The 19,505-nt window shown below is 39.8% G+C and overlaps 1 protein-coding gene across 1 annotated transcript in view; it reads right to left on the reverse strand.

Moving 5' to 3' along the window:
* The window catches only part of DTHD1 (death domain containing 1), a 37,813-nt gene that overhangs the window by 4,925 nt on the left and 13,383 nt on the right, over positions 1-19,505 (reverse strand). Inside the window, exons 6-8 of the mRNA XM_024210418.2 lie at positions 17,496-17,660; positions 15,071-15,360; positions 13,496-13,740 (exon numbers count right to left, since the gene is read on the reverse strand). Of these exons, the coding sequence (XP_024066186.2) occupies positions 13,496-13,740; positions 15,071-15,360; positions 17,496-17,660 (700 nt within the window). The remainder of the gene's footprint in view (positions 1-13,495; positions 13,741-15,070; positions 15,361-17,495; positions 17,661-19,505) is intronic.

Below are 19,505 nucleotides of genomic sequence, written 5' to 3' on the forward strand. Positions count from 1 at the left end.
GGAGGAAGAGGCTTTGAGAACTTCAGCGCTGAGGTAAGGGTGAAGAGAAAGGGGCTACGTGGGGGAAAAGGCCCAGAGAATAGCAGCAGATAACTGAAGAAAGCAGTATGTGGCTGCTGTGAGAAGGGTCCCTGGGCTGGGACCCAGCGTTGTGATTGGGCCCAGGTCCCCCCACCATCTACAGGGCAGTGGCCTAAGCCCTATGAAGGGGACAAGTCTCCTTTAGAAGCTCAAGCAAAGAGCTGGAATTAGAGGGCCCAGAAACATTCTGGTGAAGGCTGTTAGGTTGTTGGATTGCCCTACCCTGGAAGGGGATCATCCATTTTAGACACTGTGGCTTGTCTGGAGGGCTGAGCTACTGAAGGCCTGCCTAGTGAGGTCAACAACCTACAGAGGTGCCTGGGGTAGGAGAGCTTGCAGCATCACATCCAGCTGACAGGAGGTACCCATGAGAGGTGAGTTTCCATGTCACAGTAGGCAACAAAATTCTTAAATGCAGTTAAAACGAGGTAGCTCCATTACTGGGTGGTGCTGCTGAAGACCATTGTGATAATCTGTGATATTGCAGCACATGAAAATATAAATGTAAGAAGAATGGTCATGGCTTGGACACCTTCATTATTTTTTAGAAACCCATTTTTCAGGAGTTTTATATTGAAAAATAAAAAAAAAGTAAGAAAAATATGAATACAACACTAGAAAGGTAGCCAGTTTGAAGTCCAAACTTAAGCAGAAGTTTGCAAACTAGCAGCAACTTCTTTCAATAATTTAACTTATTAAGGTCTGGGGTATGGCCAGTTCAGTGTCATTCTGACTATAATTGAGAAAACAGCTAAAGCCCAGAACACGGAGTATTTCATTTCCACCATTACTGGTTCTCCCCATAATGGAGGTGCCAAAGAGGTCTGCTGTCAGAAGAGAGAATTTAAGGCTAAGGTTAATTGTGGAGGAAGATACTATTAAATGTGAAGAAGGGGTTACAAGGTTTGGGTCCAACAATTTTTAGGAAGAATGATTTTGACACTTAGAATTCCAATGGTCAGTGTACATATCAAAGAAATCTACTGAGAGGGATTTTGGAGAGGGCTGAGGGTATGCTTCCTATAATGAGGAAGACTGAAAAAGGGGTCTCTAGGTTTCTGGCTGGGCTGGGTTCCTGTTGAATTGTCTATCTAATGCAGCTGGAATTTCATTGTATTAAATGTATTTGGGTGCCTAGAGCCTTGGATAAGCATCTTTTTATTATTTTGAAGCTAAATAAAATAAGGGCTAGTAATATCTTTTTAAAAAATACATTAGGTGGGGTGTAAAACAAGAGCTCTCTTGGAAGCTATAATAACTCAAAGTGGTTTGCAGTCCAACTTGGTGAAAATAATTCTGTCCTGTGCAATTATTCTCAATGAGCATTAAGGTGAAATCCTGACCTCAAAGAAATCTCTGGCAAAACTATTAACTTCAATGGGGCCAGGATTTCCCCATTAGCATCTAAAACACATAAGCTTTTGCATTTCTTGGGATGTATTTTTTTTTAATTGGGGGTGAGAGTTGGGGGACACAACTATTTTTCAAAAAGTTTACTACTGTTAAAAGTTTCATAATTTAAAAATGACGTAATAACCTCAAACTTTCAAAAATATTCTTTTTGGGCAGAGATTGCACAAGAAACATTTTGGGCAGTAAAGAGCTTGGTGGTTTTTTGTTTTTTCCAAAGTTTTAAAGGGTGCAAACTGGGCATATAGGGAAAACTAGCTCACCACACACTAACTCTCTATCCTATCACTATAATTAAACACACTTAAGAGGGAGCTGAATACCAAATAACTGAAAATATTGTCAGGTCGGTAAGTAGTGGGTCATTTAAAAAGATATCCCATTTGTCCATGTCACCAAACAACCAAATAATTGGTACAATCCACAGTGTCTGCTTAGGGGACATTGTTGACTGGCATAAAGTGTTGTGGGCCAAAATAATGGTGGCTTCTGTGCTGAGGTAATTGCTCAGTGTTTTCTTTTATTATTGCTATTGGTCTTTCACTTTCATGAGTATGAAGCTTAATCCACAAACAATCTTTAAAAAAAAGAATGAGAAGTACTTGTGGCACCTTAGAGTCTAACACATTTATTTGGGCATAAGCTTTCGTGGGCTAAAACCCACTTCATCAGATGCATGCAGTGGAAAATACAGTAGGAAGATATATACAGAGAACATGAAAAGATGGGGGTTGCCATACCAACTCTAATGAGACAAATCAATTAAGGTGGGCTATTATCAGCAGGAGGGGAAAAAAACTTTTGTAGTGATCAGGATGGCCCATTTCAAACAGTTGACAAGAAGGTGTGAGTAACAGTAGGGGGAAAAATTAGCATGGGGAAATAGTTTTTAGTTGTGTAATGACCCATCCACTCCCAGTCTTTATTCACGCCTAATTTAATGGTGTCCAGTTTGCAAATTAATTCCAGTTCTGCAGTTTCTCGTTGGAGTCTGTTTCTGAAGTTTTTGTTGTTGAAGAATTGCAAGTTTTAGGTCTATAATTGAGTGTCCAGGGAGGCTGAATTGTTCTCCGACTGGTTTTTGAATGTTATAATTCTTGACATCTGATTTGTGTCCATTTATTCTTTTGCGTAGAGACTGTCCAGTTTGGCCAATGTACATGGCAGAGGGGCATTGCTGGCACTTGATGGCATATATCACATTGGTAGATGTGCAGGTGAACGAGCCCCTGATGGTGTGGCTGATGTGATTAGGTCCTATGATGGTGTCCCTTGAATAGATATGTGGACAGCGTTTGCAACGGGCTTTGTAAGGACAGGTTCCTGGGTTAGTGTTTTTGTTGTGTGGTGTGTGGTTGCTGGTGAGTATTTGCTTCAGGTTGGGGGGCTGTCTGTAAGCGAGGACTGACCTGTCTCCCAAGGTCTGAGAGAGTGAGGGATCGTCCTTCAAATTCTGAGTTGGTATGGCAACCCCCATCTTTTCATGTTCTGTGTGTGTGTGTGTGTGTGTGTGTGTGTGTGTGTGTGTGTATCTTCCTACTGTATTTTCCACTCCATGCATCTGATGAAGTGGGTTATAGCCCACGAAAGCTTATGCCCAAATAAATTTGTTATTCTCTAAGGTGCCAGAAGTACTTCTCGTTCTTTTTGCTGATACAGACTAACACGTCTACCACTCTGAAACAATATTTAAAGTAAATTCAGAGTTAGTGAAAGCAAAGTGGTAATTATTTACAGTTCCAAATAGTAGGAATAGAGAAAAATACATGAACGGAGGGGCCAGATTCTCATTTCATTTACACTAGTGCAATTCTGAGGTAACTACATCATAGTGGTGGATGTGAGATGTTTTAAGTGCTGTTAAACTTAACATCCTCTAGATGCCAGTGTTATGTCTAGATTTGCCTTATGTGAAATATGCTGTGAGAAGAAAAAGTTAAAAGCCTGTGGTTAAAGAATAAGCAGTTATGGTATAGAAAGAATGCTCATTATTGTAAACTGGATATTTTTTAGCTTAGATACACTGATCTAGGTGTAAGTATAGTTTGTTAAAATGACCATAACTCTTTTTTGTTGTAGTAGATTGCAATGCATTTTATTTCTCTACCTGGAAGAGAATTGGCCCTTGATTATCCCAAAAGGCCAAAAGGCAGTGTTGTTAGGACTGATCCTGGATCTCCGAGGCAAATTTAGCAGAATTTGGGGGATGGGTACACATTTGGCTTTAAGAATACATAAGCCCCTTCATTTTCAATTTAAACTGATTTTTACTAAAAAATTCTTGTTTTACAGAAAGTATTCATTTTTTTTCTGATTTTCACCCTACTTTAGTCTCATTCAAATATATAAAAATATTTTTTTAGGAAAATGCTATACATTGTATGATATATGTATTACAATAATACATTAGTCTGTGTGTGTATGCAAAGCTGCCTGTTGAAGTAAGGCTATGTATTCGTCTAGAAGATACACACAACAAACGGGCATGCACACAAGCTCTGAAGTGTGTGTGTCTATCTGAACATACTGATGAATCTCACATCCACCATGTACACATTTCAAGCTGTTAGCAGATAATAATTTAAAGATTTGATACACTAAAATTGGCAGAAAAAAAATCTGTTAGAATATGTTTTAGAACACAAAGTATTTGAAAGTTTTAAAAACAAAAACAGGAGAAAAGGATGAAATTGAGTGTGTGCGCTACAAATGGTGTGGCCAAATTATTAAATGCAAATATTTACAGGCTAATAGTTCTAAGCCTACAACAGTAAACTGTTTATTCAAATTAAAGTTTTATTTGGAGATTAGAGACATATTTTCTTAAACTCAGAGGTGGCATTGTGTTTTGAGTTCTGTTTTAATTCCGCAGCAAACCACACTGATGAACAGAATTCAAAGCATTAATCTACTGAATACTTCCCCCTCCCCCATCTTTCTATCCACCAAAATAAACCCTGATATTTACCCAGAAAAATTAATCGTTTTTTGCACTGATTTCTCCTTGTGTTGTTTTTTTTTTTATTTTTATTTTTTTATTTGTGGTTGTAATAAACACTGATAAATTTTCAGGAAAAAAATTAAATAAAATAAAAATTGAAAATGAAGGGCCCTAAGAATACAGGAAAAAATGCAGAGAAGTTTTATCTTAACCATCTGAAAGATTTATCACCCATGATATTAGGATGACTGACCACAACATGGTGTCAAGCTAATCCAAATATGACAAAAGCTTCAGGACAACCTTTTGGGAAATAGACTGGGACCTTTCATTATGACCGAAAGTAAGAGATGCACAAAAAGACTAACTGTGGACACCATGTGTATATTATATATGAGAGTGTCACAACTTAAAAATTAGTTTTCCAAAGCTGCTCTATCCTCTTCATAAAAAGCAAGATATTAGAAGCCCTTAGCAGGACAATATGAGGTGGTTTCTTTGAAGGGATCCATGCTTAGTGTGATGGTATTTAACTAAGTCTTATACAATGTGAACTAGCCAAGGAAAACGAGAAACCCTCTCCTGAACATCACTGCCTTCAAAGAAAAGAATGAGTTCCCTTCCTAAAGGCAGCAAGTTGAGTGAGCTCCAAATTCGATACAGCTGTGCCCAAGGAGTGAGGCTCTGATTCTGAAGTGCTGTTAAGGGATAGGATAAGTGACTTATTTTCCTGTCTGTCTTCTACAGATTGACTCTCCTTTTCACCAGCTGAGAGATGAAGAGGTGGGTTTTTGGTTTTTTTTTTTGGTACTGAAAAGCTTACTAATTTTAATTGCTATGCAAAACTGAATTCTTGTAAGATCAGGAACTATGGCTGGCGTAACTCTGCTCCCATTGACGCTGGTGGGAACGGCATAGAGCTAATGCTGAATGCTTCTGACAATCTCATCCTAAAGCATAAGGAAGTGCAAAGTACTAATAACTTAAAACAACATTCTGTATTGACTACTAGTGTGACTCTTGTTCCAAATCAACCAAAGAGGGAAGAAAGATGCATCTTGAAAGCAAAAATAAACTCCATGTACATAATGATGCTAAGGGCTTTAATACTTAATGCATGCTAAAAGGACAGCCCCTTTTAGAGGGGCTATGACAACTGGAATAGTAGTCTACAAATAGACTGGGCTGTATTGTTATCCATATAACACCAATACCATGTACACTCTGCATTATCAATATGCCAGAGATGAACAGTTCCGAACAGAATGAGCACTGTATTTACTGTGCCCGTGAGATTCATGGCTGTAAAACCATTGTAGAGTATTAACATAAACCTCATAGAACTGGGTAGAGAAGAAACAATGTGGCTTCAGAGTATCTGAAAAACAGAAGTGGGTTAACATATTCTAAAGAAACAATGCCATAGAAGTGTATTATATACTTACTGTAGTGTAGCAAGTGTGTAATATAGGCAGGAAGTTAATTGTGCATGGGGGGGGGATGTAACTGATTAAACTTCTTGATGAAATGACATAATTTTATTCTCTGCACAATAATGTGATAAGGGTCTTGTAACTGCTTCATTAACTACATCAAACACTGTTGTATTAACATCACATGGAATTTGAAATTGCCTGCAGTAAGTTAGCAACATTGCTATTGTAATTACATTTGTAAGCCTCTACATAGTAACACTATACGCTTATTGCAACTCTACCACCTCATTGTATCTTATATTTGTTATGGCTACCTAGTGCATAATTATTACATTTTATCACTTACATCAGGGGTGGGTAAACGTTTTGGCCCGATGGCCACATCTGGGTATAGAAATTGTATGGTGGGCCATGAATGCTCACAAAATTGGGGTTGGGGTGCAGGGGGAGGGGTGAGGGCTCTGGCTGGGGGCACAGGCTCCAGAATGGGGCCAGAAATGAGTTCAGGGTGCAGGAGGGGGCTCTGGACTGGGGCAGCAGGGGTGGGGTGTGTGTGTGTGTGGGGGGGGGTTAGGGCTCCAGCTGGGGGTGCAGGCTCTGGGGTGGGGCTGGGGATGAGGAGTTGGGGTGCAGGAGAATGCTCTGGGCTGGGACCAAGGGGTTCAGAGGGTGGCAGGGAAATCAGGGCTGGGGAAGGGGGTTGGGATGTGGGGAGAGGCTCAGGGGTACAGGCTCCAGGCAGCGCTTACCTCAAGCAGCTCCTGGAAGCAGCAGCACATCCCCCATCCTGCTCCTATGCGGAGGCACAGCCAGGCGGCTCTTTTACGTGCTGCGCCTGCAGCTCCCATTAGCCATGGTTCCTGGCCAATGGGAGCTATGGGGGCAGTGCTTGGGGTGGAGGCAGCATGCAGAGCAGAGCCCCCTTGCTGCCCCTATGCATAGGAGCCAGAGGGCAGACATCTCGCTGCTTCTGGGAGCGCTGGAGCAGGGCGAGCCCCAGACCTCACTCCCCAGTGGGAGCTCGAGGGCCGGATTAAAATGGCTGGTGGATCAGGTGCAGCCTGTGGGCTGTAGTTTGCACACCCCTGACTTACATGCATACCTATCCTTGCTTGTCTAGGTTTACTTGTTTTATTAAGATGCTTTTGTTCTTTAGAAGCCAAAATCAATGGGAAGGACCTACATATAATTAAAATTTGTGGATCACACCACTGAGCTTAAAAATTAGGACAAACATTTTATGACAACTTGGCCTACAGACTTTTTAGCCATGTTAGTAATTTTAGATCAGGTTATAAAGCACCTTAGCTAATCAAAATCTCCCTTTTAGCTACTAGAATATTAAACTGAGTAATCTTATCAGACTTTGGTATGACATTCTGTTTTTCACTCTGTCACCCTCACTTTCAATGGCATGAGTCAAACTGTGCACCCTTGACCTGTGCCCACTGACTTCCCTGTAAGCTCTTCTGGGCAGGGACTGAATTTTTTTTATGTATTTTGTGAAATGCCTAGCAGAATTTTTGGTGCTATAAAATAACAAATATCTTCCTAGCTTTGCCGTGCTATCCCAAATCTCATATAAAGATCAAAGAATATGACACAAATTGATACAATGAAAGCCGATCATTTTTGTATTTTTAAGCCCAATTTTGACTTTTAGTCAAAACAAAGTGGAAGGAAAGGCCTGGTGCTTACTCAAATTCAGCATTGCACAAACTATTGCAAGAGTGTTTCTTTCTTTGGCTCATATCTCTTTGTAGCAGCCTCTTGGATGGGTTGTTAGCAGGGACTGAATCCAGAATCAAACAATCAAAATATAAGCCTGCACTGCTTGAACTAAACCTATTAGCTGTAAATAGCAGCAGCCTCAAACTTCACATTGACAAGCCAGTAAAGGAGGACAAAAACACTTTATGGATTATGCTGCCCCAATGCCTGGGAATATGAATCCCAAATGTCTACGGTTCATAGCAGTTGAATTCCCTATATGGAACAGTAGCAGACTCCTAAACCAGGCCTGGTTTACACTACAAAGTTAGAGCAACGTAAACTGCCTTGTGTTGACCTACTTGTGCATGTGTCTACACTTACATTTGTTTTCCACCAATGTAAGTACCCTGTTATGGTGAGATAGTAACACCACCTCCCTGAGCAGCATTGATGGTCGATGTACTGAGGTTGACGCAGCACAAGTGCACACATTCCTATGTTGACCCTAACAGTCCTCCAATAGCTGTCCCACAATACCCAACACTGACCACTCTGGTCTCAATTGTAAACTCCACTGCCCAGGAATCACATAGACTGGAAGGTCACCTCCCATTTAAAACCCTGCACATTTCTAAAATGCCTTTTCCTAAGTGCCCAGCTTGGTGAGCACACCAACAGCTCTCCACTGTTTTATGCAATTTCCCAACCCTCCTTGTTGGCTAAATGCTCCAGCTTGGAGTAGACAGGAGATATTGGATCTTCTGTCCCTTTGGGGAGGAGTGGCTGAGCAAGCAGAGCTCTGAACCAGCCATAGTAATGTTGACATCTATAAGCAGATCTCAGGGGGGATACAGAAGAAGGGATATGACAGGGACCAGCAGCTGTGCTCTGTAAGCAAAGTAACTGAGGCAGGCATACCAGAAGGCCAGGGAGGCCTTCGGTCAATGCAGTGCCAAGCTGCAGACCTGCCATTTTTACAAAGAGATGCATGTCAGACTTGGCGGAGACCCTACCACCACCCTGCACGCCACCATGGATTGTTTCACTAATCTTATTACTGAATAAAATGCTATTATTTGGAACATAATTCATCTTTATTAGTTCACAACATATGTTGCAGAGTGCCTATCAATTTTGAAAGCACCCACTTGTTGCTGTACAGTGTGACACACCTCACAGGATCAGTGACAAACACACTGTAATAATCATAAATCAAGCACCACACAATTCCTAACAGGCTCCCAAACAGCCAGGCCAGATACAGCACAGTACACCACAACACAACATTGTGGCTCACTGTTAAAGTAAGAGCTCCTTCAATGCTTCACTAAGCTGCATAGTTCTGCATTGAATTCTTCCAATATCCCTTGTGTCTGGCTGTTCAAACTCAGCAGATAGCCACTTTTCCCCTTTTGCTTCACACACATTTATGGAGGACACAGCAGGTATCTATAACCATTGGGATATTTTTCTCACTGAGATCAAATCTTGTGAGTAAACAATGCCAGCATCCTTTCAATCTACTAAAAGCACATTCAACTCTCCTTCTGCACCTACTGAGTTTGTAGCTGTATCTTTTCTTGCTGCTGTCAAGGTGGCCTGTGTATGACTTCATGAGTCAGGGAAGCAAGAGGTAGACTGGGTCACCCAAGATCACTATTGATTGACATTTCAACATTTGCTAATAATCATCTGCTAGTTGGAGGAGGGTGGGGAAGTCCCTGCTTGTATCTTTAAGAAGACAGGACTGTTCAGAAAGCTACAAGTGTCATGCACTCTCCATGACCAGTTCACCCTGATGTTGGTGAGGCATCCCTGGTGATCCACCAATGCTTGCATAACCATAGAAAAGTAGCCCTTTCTGTTGATGTACTCTTGGCAAGGTGGCCTGGTGCCAAAATATAGGGATGTTCTTGCTATCTATCACTCCACCAAAGTTTGGGATCCCTATTGTTGAAAATCCATCCAGTATCTCCTGCATGTTGCTGAGAGTCAGTCCTGCATATCAGAGTTGATTTAACGGCCCTGCATACTTGCATGACAAGAGCCCCACAGTGGTTTTTCTGACTCCAAACTGATTGCTACCAGTCAGTGGGTAATCAGGCATTACAAGTTTCCACAGTGCCATCACCACCATTGATCCACTGTTAGTGCAGCTCTCGTTCTGGTGTCCCTGCACTGGAGGGTTGGGGTGAGCATGGCACGCAGATCCAGGCAGTGTGGCCTTTCGCATCTGGAAGTTCTGCAGCCACAGCTTGTCATCCCAAGCCTCCATTACAGTGCAGTCCCACCATTCAGTGCTCGTTTCTCAGGCCCAGAAATGGCACTCCACCATATGCAGCTGCATTGTGAAGGCCATCAATGACCTTGAATTGGTTCTCGCTATATCCCACAGCAATTGGTCCTCCAAGAAATCATCACGTTCCCTGCTGATTCGTTCTTGCAGCTCGGCAAATACTGGAGGATCCTGTGCTTGTAATGCTTATGACAATAGTGCAGAGCTGTGCAGGCTCCATGATTCTGTCAAAGATGGTGGATAGTGAGGAGGGCTGTACAAGTTTGTGGAATTTTGAAAAAGTTTTGAAAATTATGGGATGGAGACTGTTGCACACTGAGAAGTTGACACCTTGGTCCCAGGCACCCCTGCGTGACTCGTTTCAACCCCACCATGCATTGCTAAAACTTCCTAAAAGACTATGTGCTGGACAGTGGCAAGTTGCACACTGGGATACCTATCCATGGTGAACTGCACTGTGCATCGATACAAGCACTCTGGGTGTGGATGTGCAGTGCTGATGCAAGGAGACAAGTAAGCCCGTGCGCACGCGATATGCTAATTTCAGTGGCTTAATGACAATGTAACTTGCATCAACCACAGTTTGTAGTGTAGACATGGCCAAAGTCTAAACCTATGTTCATGAGGGTTTCATTACCACTAACATGCATATGAAATTCCCATTGCCCTTTTGTACATAGACCAATGTCTTTTAAGAGACAGAAGTTGAATTAACTAAAGTACTTCAAGTATTTGTTCTTTTTCTTGCTAAGGTTAAAAAGGAAGGACAGAAGGCAATTCAAAATAGAAATTCTTGCCAACTGTTTCTAAACAGATGCCAGTTCTGTACACACAGAATATTTGCAACATGGAGAGATCTGATTATGATGCTATTTTTTTCTACTCGTAGTCTTTTATAGAGAAGCATTTCATTTTTGGGTGGAAAATTAAGTGCAAATCTTGCCATATGTAAGCAAACTATCCACAAATATGTGAGCATTTCCAAGAATGTACTTTTTTGTGTTAATATTTTCATTCAGGGCAGAATCTGACCCCTTTCAGTCTCTCCTAAGTAAACTCATCACCACCAACTAGAGGAAGTTTCTTTGGAAACCCAAGGCTTGCACTGATCCCCTGAAGTGATGTATTACATATGTCTGTTATATATTTCCTATCAAGAAACACATTTTGAGAGTAATAAGGCCTATCTTGCTCAAGGGAATTTTGAAATTGCTATATTCAATATAGCAACTGCATAATAGAAAAAAGGTTAACTTATTCTAGATCCACAGAAGAACTACAACTCTGACATTTCATCAATGCTTACAAATAAGCAAGGAAGGACCAGACTTATTCCTGGTTTATTCCATTCTAATCTGTAGAAAAATGCACACACTGCAATTTCAGAGTTATTTAAAGCAGCCTGATTACACACTTGGAATTCGCAAGAGGCAAGTATAGTATTAGGACACTTTGAGCCATATGGTGGCTGGCCCTGTACAGACTTTCCCATCATTTGTGCCCATTTGCAAAAGGCAAGCCACAGTGAGGCTAGTGAATACAGCACCTGTTAAATGACTTGTGCTGCTAGAATTCTAAAAGGGACATGGCTCCACTCCCCATGCAAGCCAGCTCTGCTGGCCAAGTAGGAAGGGGGAAAGCATGCTGCACCTTTTCTGAGGATGGCAGATGTTCTGCTACTGCATGTGTTTATCTGGGAACTCCAGGAGAAATTGTTTGCTGCTTCAGCCAGAATTCCCCATGATGGCTTCTACTTAAGGAAACCACTCTAAGCAGACTGTTTTTCTATACCTCAATTTAGGCCCCTCTATTGAAATTATTCAGAAAGAGATTATTTTTAAACATCTGGATCTAGATTTTGAATTCCCCAAATTTACTTCCAGGGGCTGGGTTTGGGGGTGTCTCCAAAAATAGCACATAGTTTTCCAGTCACTACAGAGCAACTACCAAATAACCAATGTTCTTGTGCTTGCTTCTTTCATAACCATTGGTATCCGTTCAGCCTTAACTTCCTTGCCACACTGGGAATAGAAGGTTTTATTGATAGCAAAGATGACCGTAAATTTAAATGGGGAGGGGGGATGTCACATGTAATTACTGCAAATCGATAGAAAGTCCCACCAGGACATTTAAGGGCTAATGGTCTTTGCAATAGAATACAGAAAGCAATAAAAGGCCTTGGCAGGTGATTAAGTGCCAAAGCAAAGCTGAGGCACTTGATAGGTGCAAATGCAGGTTATTGCAAGTACCATCCCATGCCATACATAATATGATTCTTATTATGCACCAAAATGAAAGAAGATGGAATAAACCACAGAATTAGGGGAGTAAGGGAAGGAAACAAAGTGAAGCCTGGGTCCAAAGAAATAGATTTTCTTTAAGAATCCCCTTTGATTCTCCAGGGAAGTGCCACGTATAACTGTTGTAGATAGCTCTGAAGGGAGGCTAACTTTGCTGAAAAAATTTTGTTTTTAAAGGCAAAGGAGTATATTGTCTTATAACAGAATTTTGTATTATATTTCACTTAAATAAAACCTATCCTGGTGCAAAAATGTATACAACTTAATCATTCAGTTTCAACCTTTTAGATAGCAAAAAATAGCAGAGAGAGAGAGAGAGAAATAGAGTATGGTAATGGGGAAACAACAGCAAAGAAGGCTGTTTCAGATCTGCAGAAAAGGGACAATGGTGGGAGACTAGTGCTATAAAAGTGGGAGGAATAGAATGAGAAATGGAGACATTGACAGTTGATGTAAATTGGCTTGACTTTGGTGGAGCTATGGCAGTTTACAACATGGTTCACAAGGTCTTGCAGCAAATCTGGGGAGGATTTTAAAAACAGAGTTCTGTAATAAATTGGGAGATGGAGTAAAGATGTTTCAGGCTGAAGGTGATACAATATTGGTATTGGAGGTCAATTGGCATTTCTTTGTACCTTAGAGTCTGGAGATATGGGTCTTGAGGAGGCAACAGAGTGACATTTCAATGGTCAAAGTGAGAGAAGATTGTTGAAAATCGTATGCATGTCTTAGAGATGGAGAATAGCCAATAACACACATGACAAAGTTATAGAGACTTACCGGGCATGCAAGGGGATGAAGTACTCAGGTTCAAAGATGACCGTATATCTATGGATACTTAAGAAAAATGGGTAGTCTAAATTCTTCCCTGAGCTCCCCCTGAAATTGTGGCTCTGCACCTTCCCAAACACTGGTCTCTGCCTTAAAGGCATGATCTAGCCCCTATATATTTAATAGTAACTTCCAATACTGACCACTTGTAGCCATTCCATGGTATGTTTTGGAGAGCAGGGGGCAGGGGGTGAATTGCAGTATCCTGGATAAACTTCAACTGGGGAATTACATTCTCCCCACAATTTCAGTTGGATGAGATTCTTTATTTCCAGTGCTAAATTAATATCTGGTGGTGCTATGCAAGGTGAAAAAGCTACTATGTTTCAACCCTGTCCCCAGCAGCGACATTTTATAGGTGGGTTATTCCTGTGTCTGACTGTAGTTTGTAAAGCAAATTAGGATCCTTACTGATAAAGGATATATTAATCTCATAAAAATGTCTGGAACAGAGAGACTTCAAATAGTAAGGAGTTGTGGAACTTACCTTTGGTAAGGTTAGTGCTAACTTGCATAAAGGTGACTGGTCCTGATAGTCAGCAGGCAGAAGGGGTTGATCCCAGTTCTTGGCTATTGTTTCTCTGGTTATTTTGTAAAATACTGCAGTTCCCTTGTAATGAGGTGAACTGTAGTTACCGAATTCATCCACTTCTTTGAGTTGGAGCTCCAGTCTGGGCTTTCTTTGTGAATGAAAAATAAGCTTGTAGACTTTTCCAAAATCCTTCCCATCATCTGTATGCAGTATAAAAAGATGTATTTCTTATACTGAGTTTTAATGTCTGATTCTATTACATATAAACACAATCTTTTGGGAGCAAGATAAGTCAATAGGACTTATACAAATAAAATTGTTTTCAGGATTGGGACCTAAGTATGAAACAAAGAGCAACAGCTAATCTTTCCTGGCCACTTACATTAACAGTTTCATTATCTTTGCAGTTAACTGCCTCAAAGTGCCTCTAAGGAGAGAGGTGCTGCTGATTGAAAAGCAATGCACATGGAATGATAAAATTAATGAAATACAAACCATGGAGAGACAAGAAATGAAAGTCCATGTTGACAATCAATTTAGTACAAGCAGAAGATAATATTGTATCTAAGGCTCTAGGAAACAATGTGTGCTATTTTGTTAAATGTTACACTTTTTGAGGTGAGCAGCTGGTCAAAGTTCAGGGCCCTTCAGGATGTTCCAGTTGGGAGGGAAAATTGATGATGGAACCCAGGAGGAACCAAAAACCAGGAGACAGTTTCCTTGCACCACTGGTGCAAACTCCTTCAGCCTGCACTCCCTCTATCCCCCCTGCCCCTCCCCCCCAAAGTTTTCTCAGTATGCTTTTACCAGGGTTGTCTTATAATGTGACCTCTGAAGGTGGTAAACTACACACTCATAATTCATTTTAAAACCTGGCAAAGAAGAGCATAAATATTTTGGGTAGGATTTTCAAAAGTGCTTAGTGTTGAGCTACCTCTACTCCCGCTGCAGTGAATAGTTCTTACCATTGCAATAGTGAATGACAGTAGTTAGACCAACTGTGAGCACTTGTGCAATTTCTAAACAATAGGCCATCATCACATTAATTAAGTCAGAGGGCCACCAACAACAGCATTATATGCCCTAGATGACACTATCCATTAAAGTCAATTGAGTTACTCCAGATTTACACTGAGGTAAATGAGCAGAATCTGTCCTTTTTGATTTAAAATCAATTTAACCCAAATGAGATGTTCTTAAAACAACCATAAAAGGAGATTAGTAGAAAAGAGAGGGCTATGGGTAAAATATTGGCCATATTGAAGTAATTGACAAAATACCAATTAATGTCAAGTGGGCCAGGATTTCACCATATGAACTTCTTTTCATGTAATCATAGTGGAGTGGTTGCCTATCGAATTACAAGTTTACAAAAAATAAGGATTGAATGAGAACACCGAATTGTGCCATTTCAAATAATTACCTAAATGCAAGCTCACTATTTGCAACAAGTGGAAGCAAGACAAAGGTCTATATTATATCAGATTTGTTCACTTGATTATATTTATGTACAAGAAATGGCCAGTTTACCTGAGGCAAATATGTTGCCACTAAATCTAAAATGAATCTGCTCTCCTTCTCTTAGTTGAAACTGTTGCGTTGGTTCTGGAGGACCAAAGTATCCCTCCTCACGCAGGCTTTGCAGCTCCCAGTTCAGTTCTTTGGACAGAACCAGTAAAACAACTATTTCATGAGGGTTTTCTTTTTTCCGATATAGTACGACATTAGCCATGGTGCTGCGAATGGCTTCCTCCAGAGCCTGAATAAACAGAACTAGATGTGTATTGTCCATGGCAAATGAAAGGCGAATGACAATAAAGCTGCATTAAGAAGAGAGAAGAAAATAAGTAGTCCCCAAGGTGACGCTTAATTCTTTATTGAATGATAAATAGTTTTATTTACCTTTTGCAACTTATCAAGCAAGATAATACAGTGGTTCAGATAATTGATGACCATTCTATCACATTTTTCCTCCTCAAGGTAGGAAAAAAATGCTCAGATTAGTTTCCTGGGGTATGACATCAGGCCAAAAGTCAAGCTGTTCAGGGCTGAAAGCTTTATTGAAACATTCCCCTGTTGTACATAATTTTTCTCCCACTAAAGGCCATAGGTAAAATTTTTAATTGTGAGTTTGGCACTTATCCTAAGTCCTATTGACTTTCAACAAAAATCCCATTGATTCCAACTGGGCCTTTTAGTAGTACATTTGAAAGGGAAATGAAATGTCTTTTGTGCTGTGTACCTTTTGGACCTTGTTGCCAGAGGATATTATTGAGTTAAAACAAAATATGAAAGGCTAGATATGTATATGAATAACTCATGCTTCAGATAACCACAAGCTGGGGGCAGGAAAAATTTTTCTTGCTGTCTTACAATACAGTATTGAATAACTAAATGGTCTTGGTTGTAATGGGAAGGTTATACTTCCATCTGAAACATCCACCAGTGGCATTGACTACTGTTACACAGAATATTAGAATAAATGCTCAGTGGTCAGTTCAGGTATGTTAATCCCTATGTTGTTTCAGTTCTCAAAGACCCAAAAACCAGCCAATGAATCAAAATATTGTAATTGGAATAAGAGGGTAACTGGTTTTGAGGGAAGTAGAATTAATGTGCATCAAAAATTTTATAGAAATGATGACTAACGTATAGTATGTAGGATCTTCAGCTGAAATATATTTACTCATATTTGATCAACTATATTGTAATTACAAAATGTAGTATGTACATTACAGAGGATAAATACAAAAGCAGTCTCATTTCAGACCTTTATATCATACTAAATTAAAGATTTTAAATAAGTATTTAAAACTATGTGAATTTATATATTAGTTTCGTTTTATATTTTTAAGATATAATGAAACGGAGGCAATTTTGTTACATATTTTAATAGCAATATATTTAGGATTCAGTATGTAGAGAACTGATTTTCCCCCCCATGTTTCTTCCTGACGTGTTTACAGATCTTTTAACTTCTAGAGCCATTTAGATTATTTAGCTGGATGGAACAATAATGCAAGATACGATGAGCCTCTCTAACAACAGACTCAGATGTAAATCTGGATATTTGACATGAGTAAGATACACAACTTGCCGCTACTTGTATGAAACTTAAGTGTTAGGTGTTCAGTGTTAGGGCATATCACAAAATCCTCTATTTTGCTTTCAAAATCATACAGTAATAAACTACAGTGAATGACAGAGGTAATTGCTGCACATGTACATAGTAATCTGCACTTTCAGCATACTCCCAAATACTTCGCAGTTTGACACAATAAGGTCTTTATTCTAACGTTCAAGGTTTTGAGAATAGAGACCTTATTTTTCCAGAACTCCAATAGACATCAATAGGGGTTTATCCTGCATAAAGATTGCAGCACTAAGCTCAATATGTATGAAGTCGTGTGCATAAATTCTGGGGAAAACAAATCACAAATTGATTTTTGTAAGGTTTAAATGCATTTGTGTCAAGTGTGGTTAGACCTATGTTGTTTTGGTTCCCAGGCATCATCTATCATACAAAGTTTGTTGGCAGAATCTTTACATAAACAGAGAATTTTAAGTGAATACTAGAGAATATATGTCAACATCAAATCTTAAAACTGAGAGTTATGCTCATCCAATCAGGGAGCAGAAACACACTGTCCAGTCAAAATTAATTACTGTAACTCATATTTCAAATGTCAAGTGCATTCTATGTTATGTTTGTGCACAATATGCAGATGAAGAATTATTTACCAAAATAAAAATTTTGGCATAATTATTCATAACATACAAATCTAAGAAAGTCATCAGTATATCATGAAACATTTACAGACTGGAAGAGCCAAACTTTGGCAAGCAAAATAATTCTTAGTGAATGATTTTTCAGCTCTAGTAAGTTCCCATTCATCAATTTGTTTGGATATGAATATTTTACCTAAATAATTTCTTTCAATTATTTATGTGTTACCTTTCTAAATACTCATCTACTTCAAATGATACAAGTCCGTTCCGTGCATTCCGCACAATAACATCATCAAGCACAACCCACTCCTCTTCTTTGCTTCTGTAACCCAATACTTTCAAGGATTCACCGAGATTCTCTCCATGTTTTCTCACCGAGGCACTCATTGCCCTGGAAAACCACAAGACATGAGAAATCATTACAAAGGTTAAAATAAAGCTCTGTGGATATTAAATACTTGTGTTGTGGCAGTGTCTTTTCCCTTCTCTTTAACCCGCCTAACTGCAGACCATCTGGGATGGTTTGTCTCTTACTGAAAAACTGCATCTAGAAAATGGCATGTATGGACTGGTTTCCAGGTATACTCAGGCTCTGTAGTTTGGAAAGGTTCATGTCCAAATGAATGTAGTTAACCTATAGTCTAATATTGAGCAAAACTTATATCAAGGTTTGCTTTTGACAGGGTCATCTGATTTGCACTGATTCACCAGAAGTGGAAGTACGCTTTAGCCCTGTGCAAAACCAAAAGTCTGATCTTGGGGAAAATAAACTAGCCTTCCAAAACTAGTTATAGTTGTTATGTGAACCAAAATATAAACTCATAATAAGACAGTTAACAACAACTGGGGAAATTACAGACGATAGCACACTAAGATGCTGTTTATTGGAGCCAGAGAAACACAGCAGCTAGGAGATATGATTTATTTCTGACTTCTTCAGTTAGATCAGGGATCTCAGCAGAAAGGCCACTTATCAAGGAAGAACAAAATTAAAATAGTTTCTGCTGAACTGGAATGAACAATCTGATCACATGGGACAGACTCAATCAGGGTCACAAAAAAAACACAATGTGACTTCCTCCACCCAGCCTATCCCTATGAACAAAGCTTGACCTTTAAGGGCCCGATTTTCAAAAAAGCTGAGCTCCTTCACCACCTATGGACTTCAGCTAGAGCAGTGGGAAATCAGGTCTTCTGAAAAAAGCCTAAATACACTCTAAAAATGGCCTGAGAAATTTTGCACATATCCAAAGAAAGCAAAACAGTTTGAATCAAGATGATATAGATGCTGCACAGTGTTTCATAGACACAAGTTCAGTGGCTGAGCTTTTTGGACAAACTGCTCCCCCCCCCACACACACACACACACCTGTGTCCCTCAGGTGTTTTAGTTTAGTTTGCACCCTGTTTCGTATAGACCCTGAGTCTGTTTCTGCTCTACATTACGTGTGTGGTATAAGCTTATGCTTTAAAGAGTTCTAAGACATTTATTGATTAAATACAAAATGGTTCAAAGTACAAGGAATATGTGAAAATAAGTAGCAGTTTGTTGTTTTATTTTGTGTTAGTCCAGGCTTTGAACACTATGTACTGTATAGGAGCAGAAAAGCTTAAAACTATGTGGCTCACTATTATTAGGTGACTGAATCAAGTTATTCGGTCACATTAAATTGTGTTTGAGACATTATAGTTTGACCCCTGTTTTGTACAGAGCACTCTCTTTCTGCTCTGCATTACAGGTATATTTGTACTAACTGAAGTAATGAAATATCCTGGGTCTTCAAAGAACAGAATCCTTGTTACAGGCACACTTCAAATTAAAACCTAGCATAAATTCAAGTACTTCTGAAGTTGAAGTCATGTAGTTTACACAGCTCTAGGCTGACAGCATTGCTAAGTGTGGGCAGATGAGATGCAAGCATTTGTGCACCATCCAACATCCCTGGTTCAGGATATCAGTTTGGAACTTCCTACAAGCAGTGATGACCAACCTTGCCAAATCACAGGGTGGATCTATGATGAGGATGAGGGTCTACACGGGATTAGAATGAGACTTAATCCTTTTAAATAAAGTAATCTAAGGAAGTTTCTAGAAGTGAAAAATAGGAACACTTACTCCCTTTATCACCTAGACCCCTGCTTGTGCAGAAGCCTATTTATAATATATATTCCATCATGTAAAGACAATTTTCAAAGGATCAGTAGGATGGGTTAAACACCTCTTTGGGGATTAGGG

This window comes from Terrapene carolina, unplaced genomic scaffold (assembly GCF_002925995.2).
Source record: "Terrapene carolina triunguis isolate 2854851 unplaced genomic scaffold, T_m_triunguis-2.0 Scaffold66, whole genome shotgun sequence".
Classification (NCBI taxonomy): Eukaryota; Metazoa; Chordata; order Testudines; family Emydidae; genus Terrapene; species Terrapene triunguis.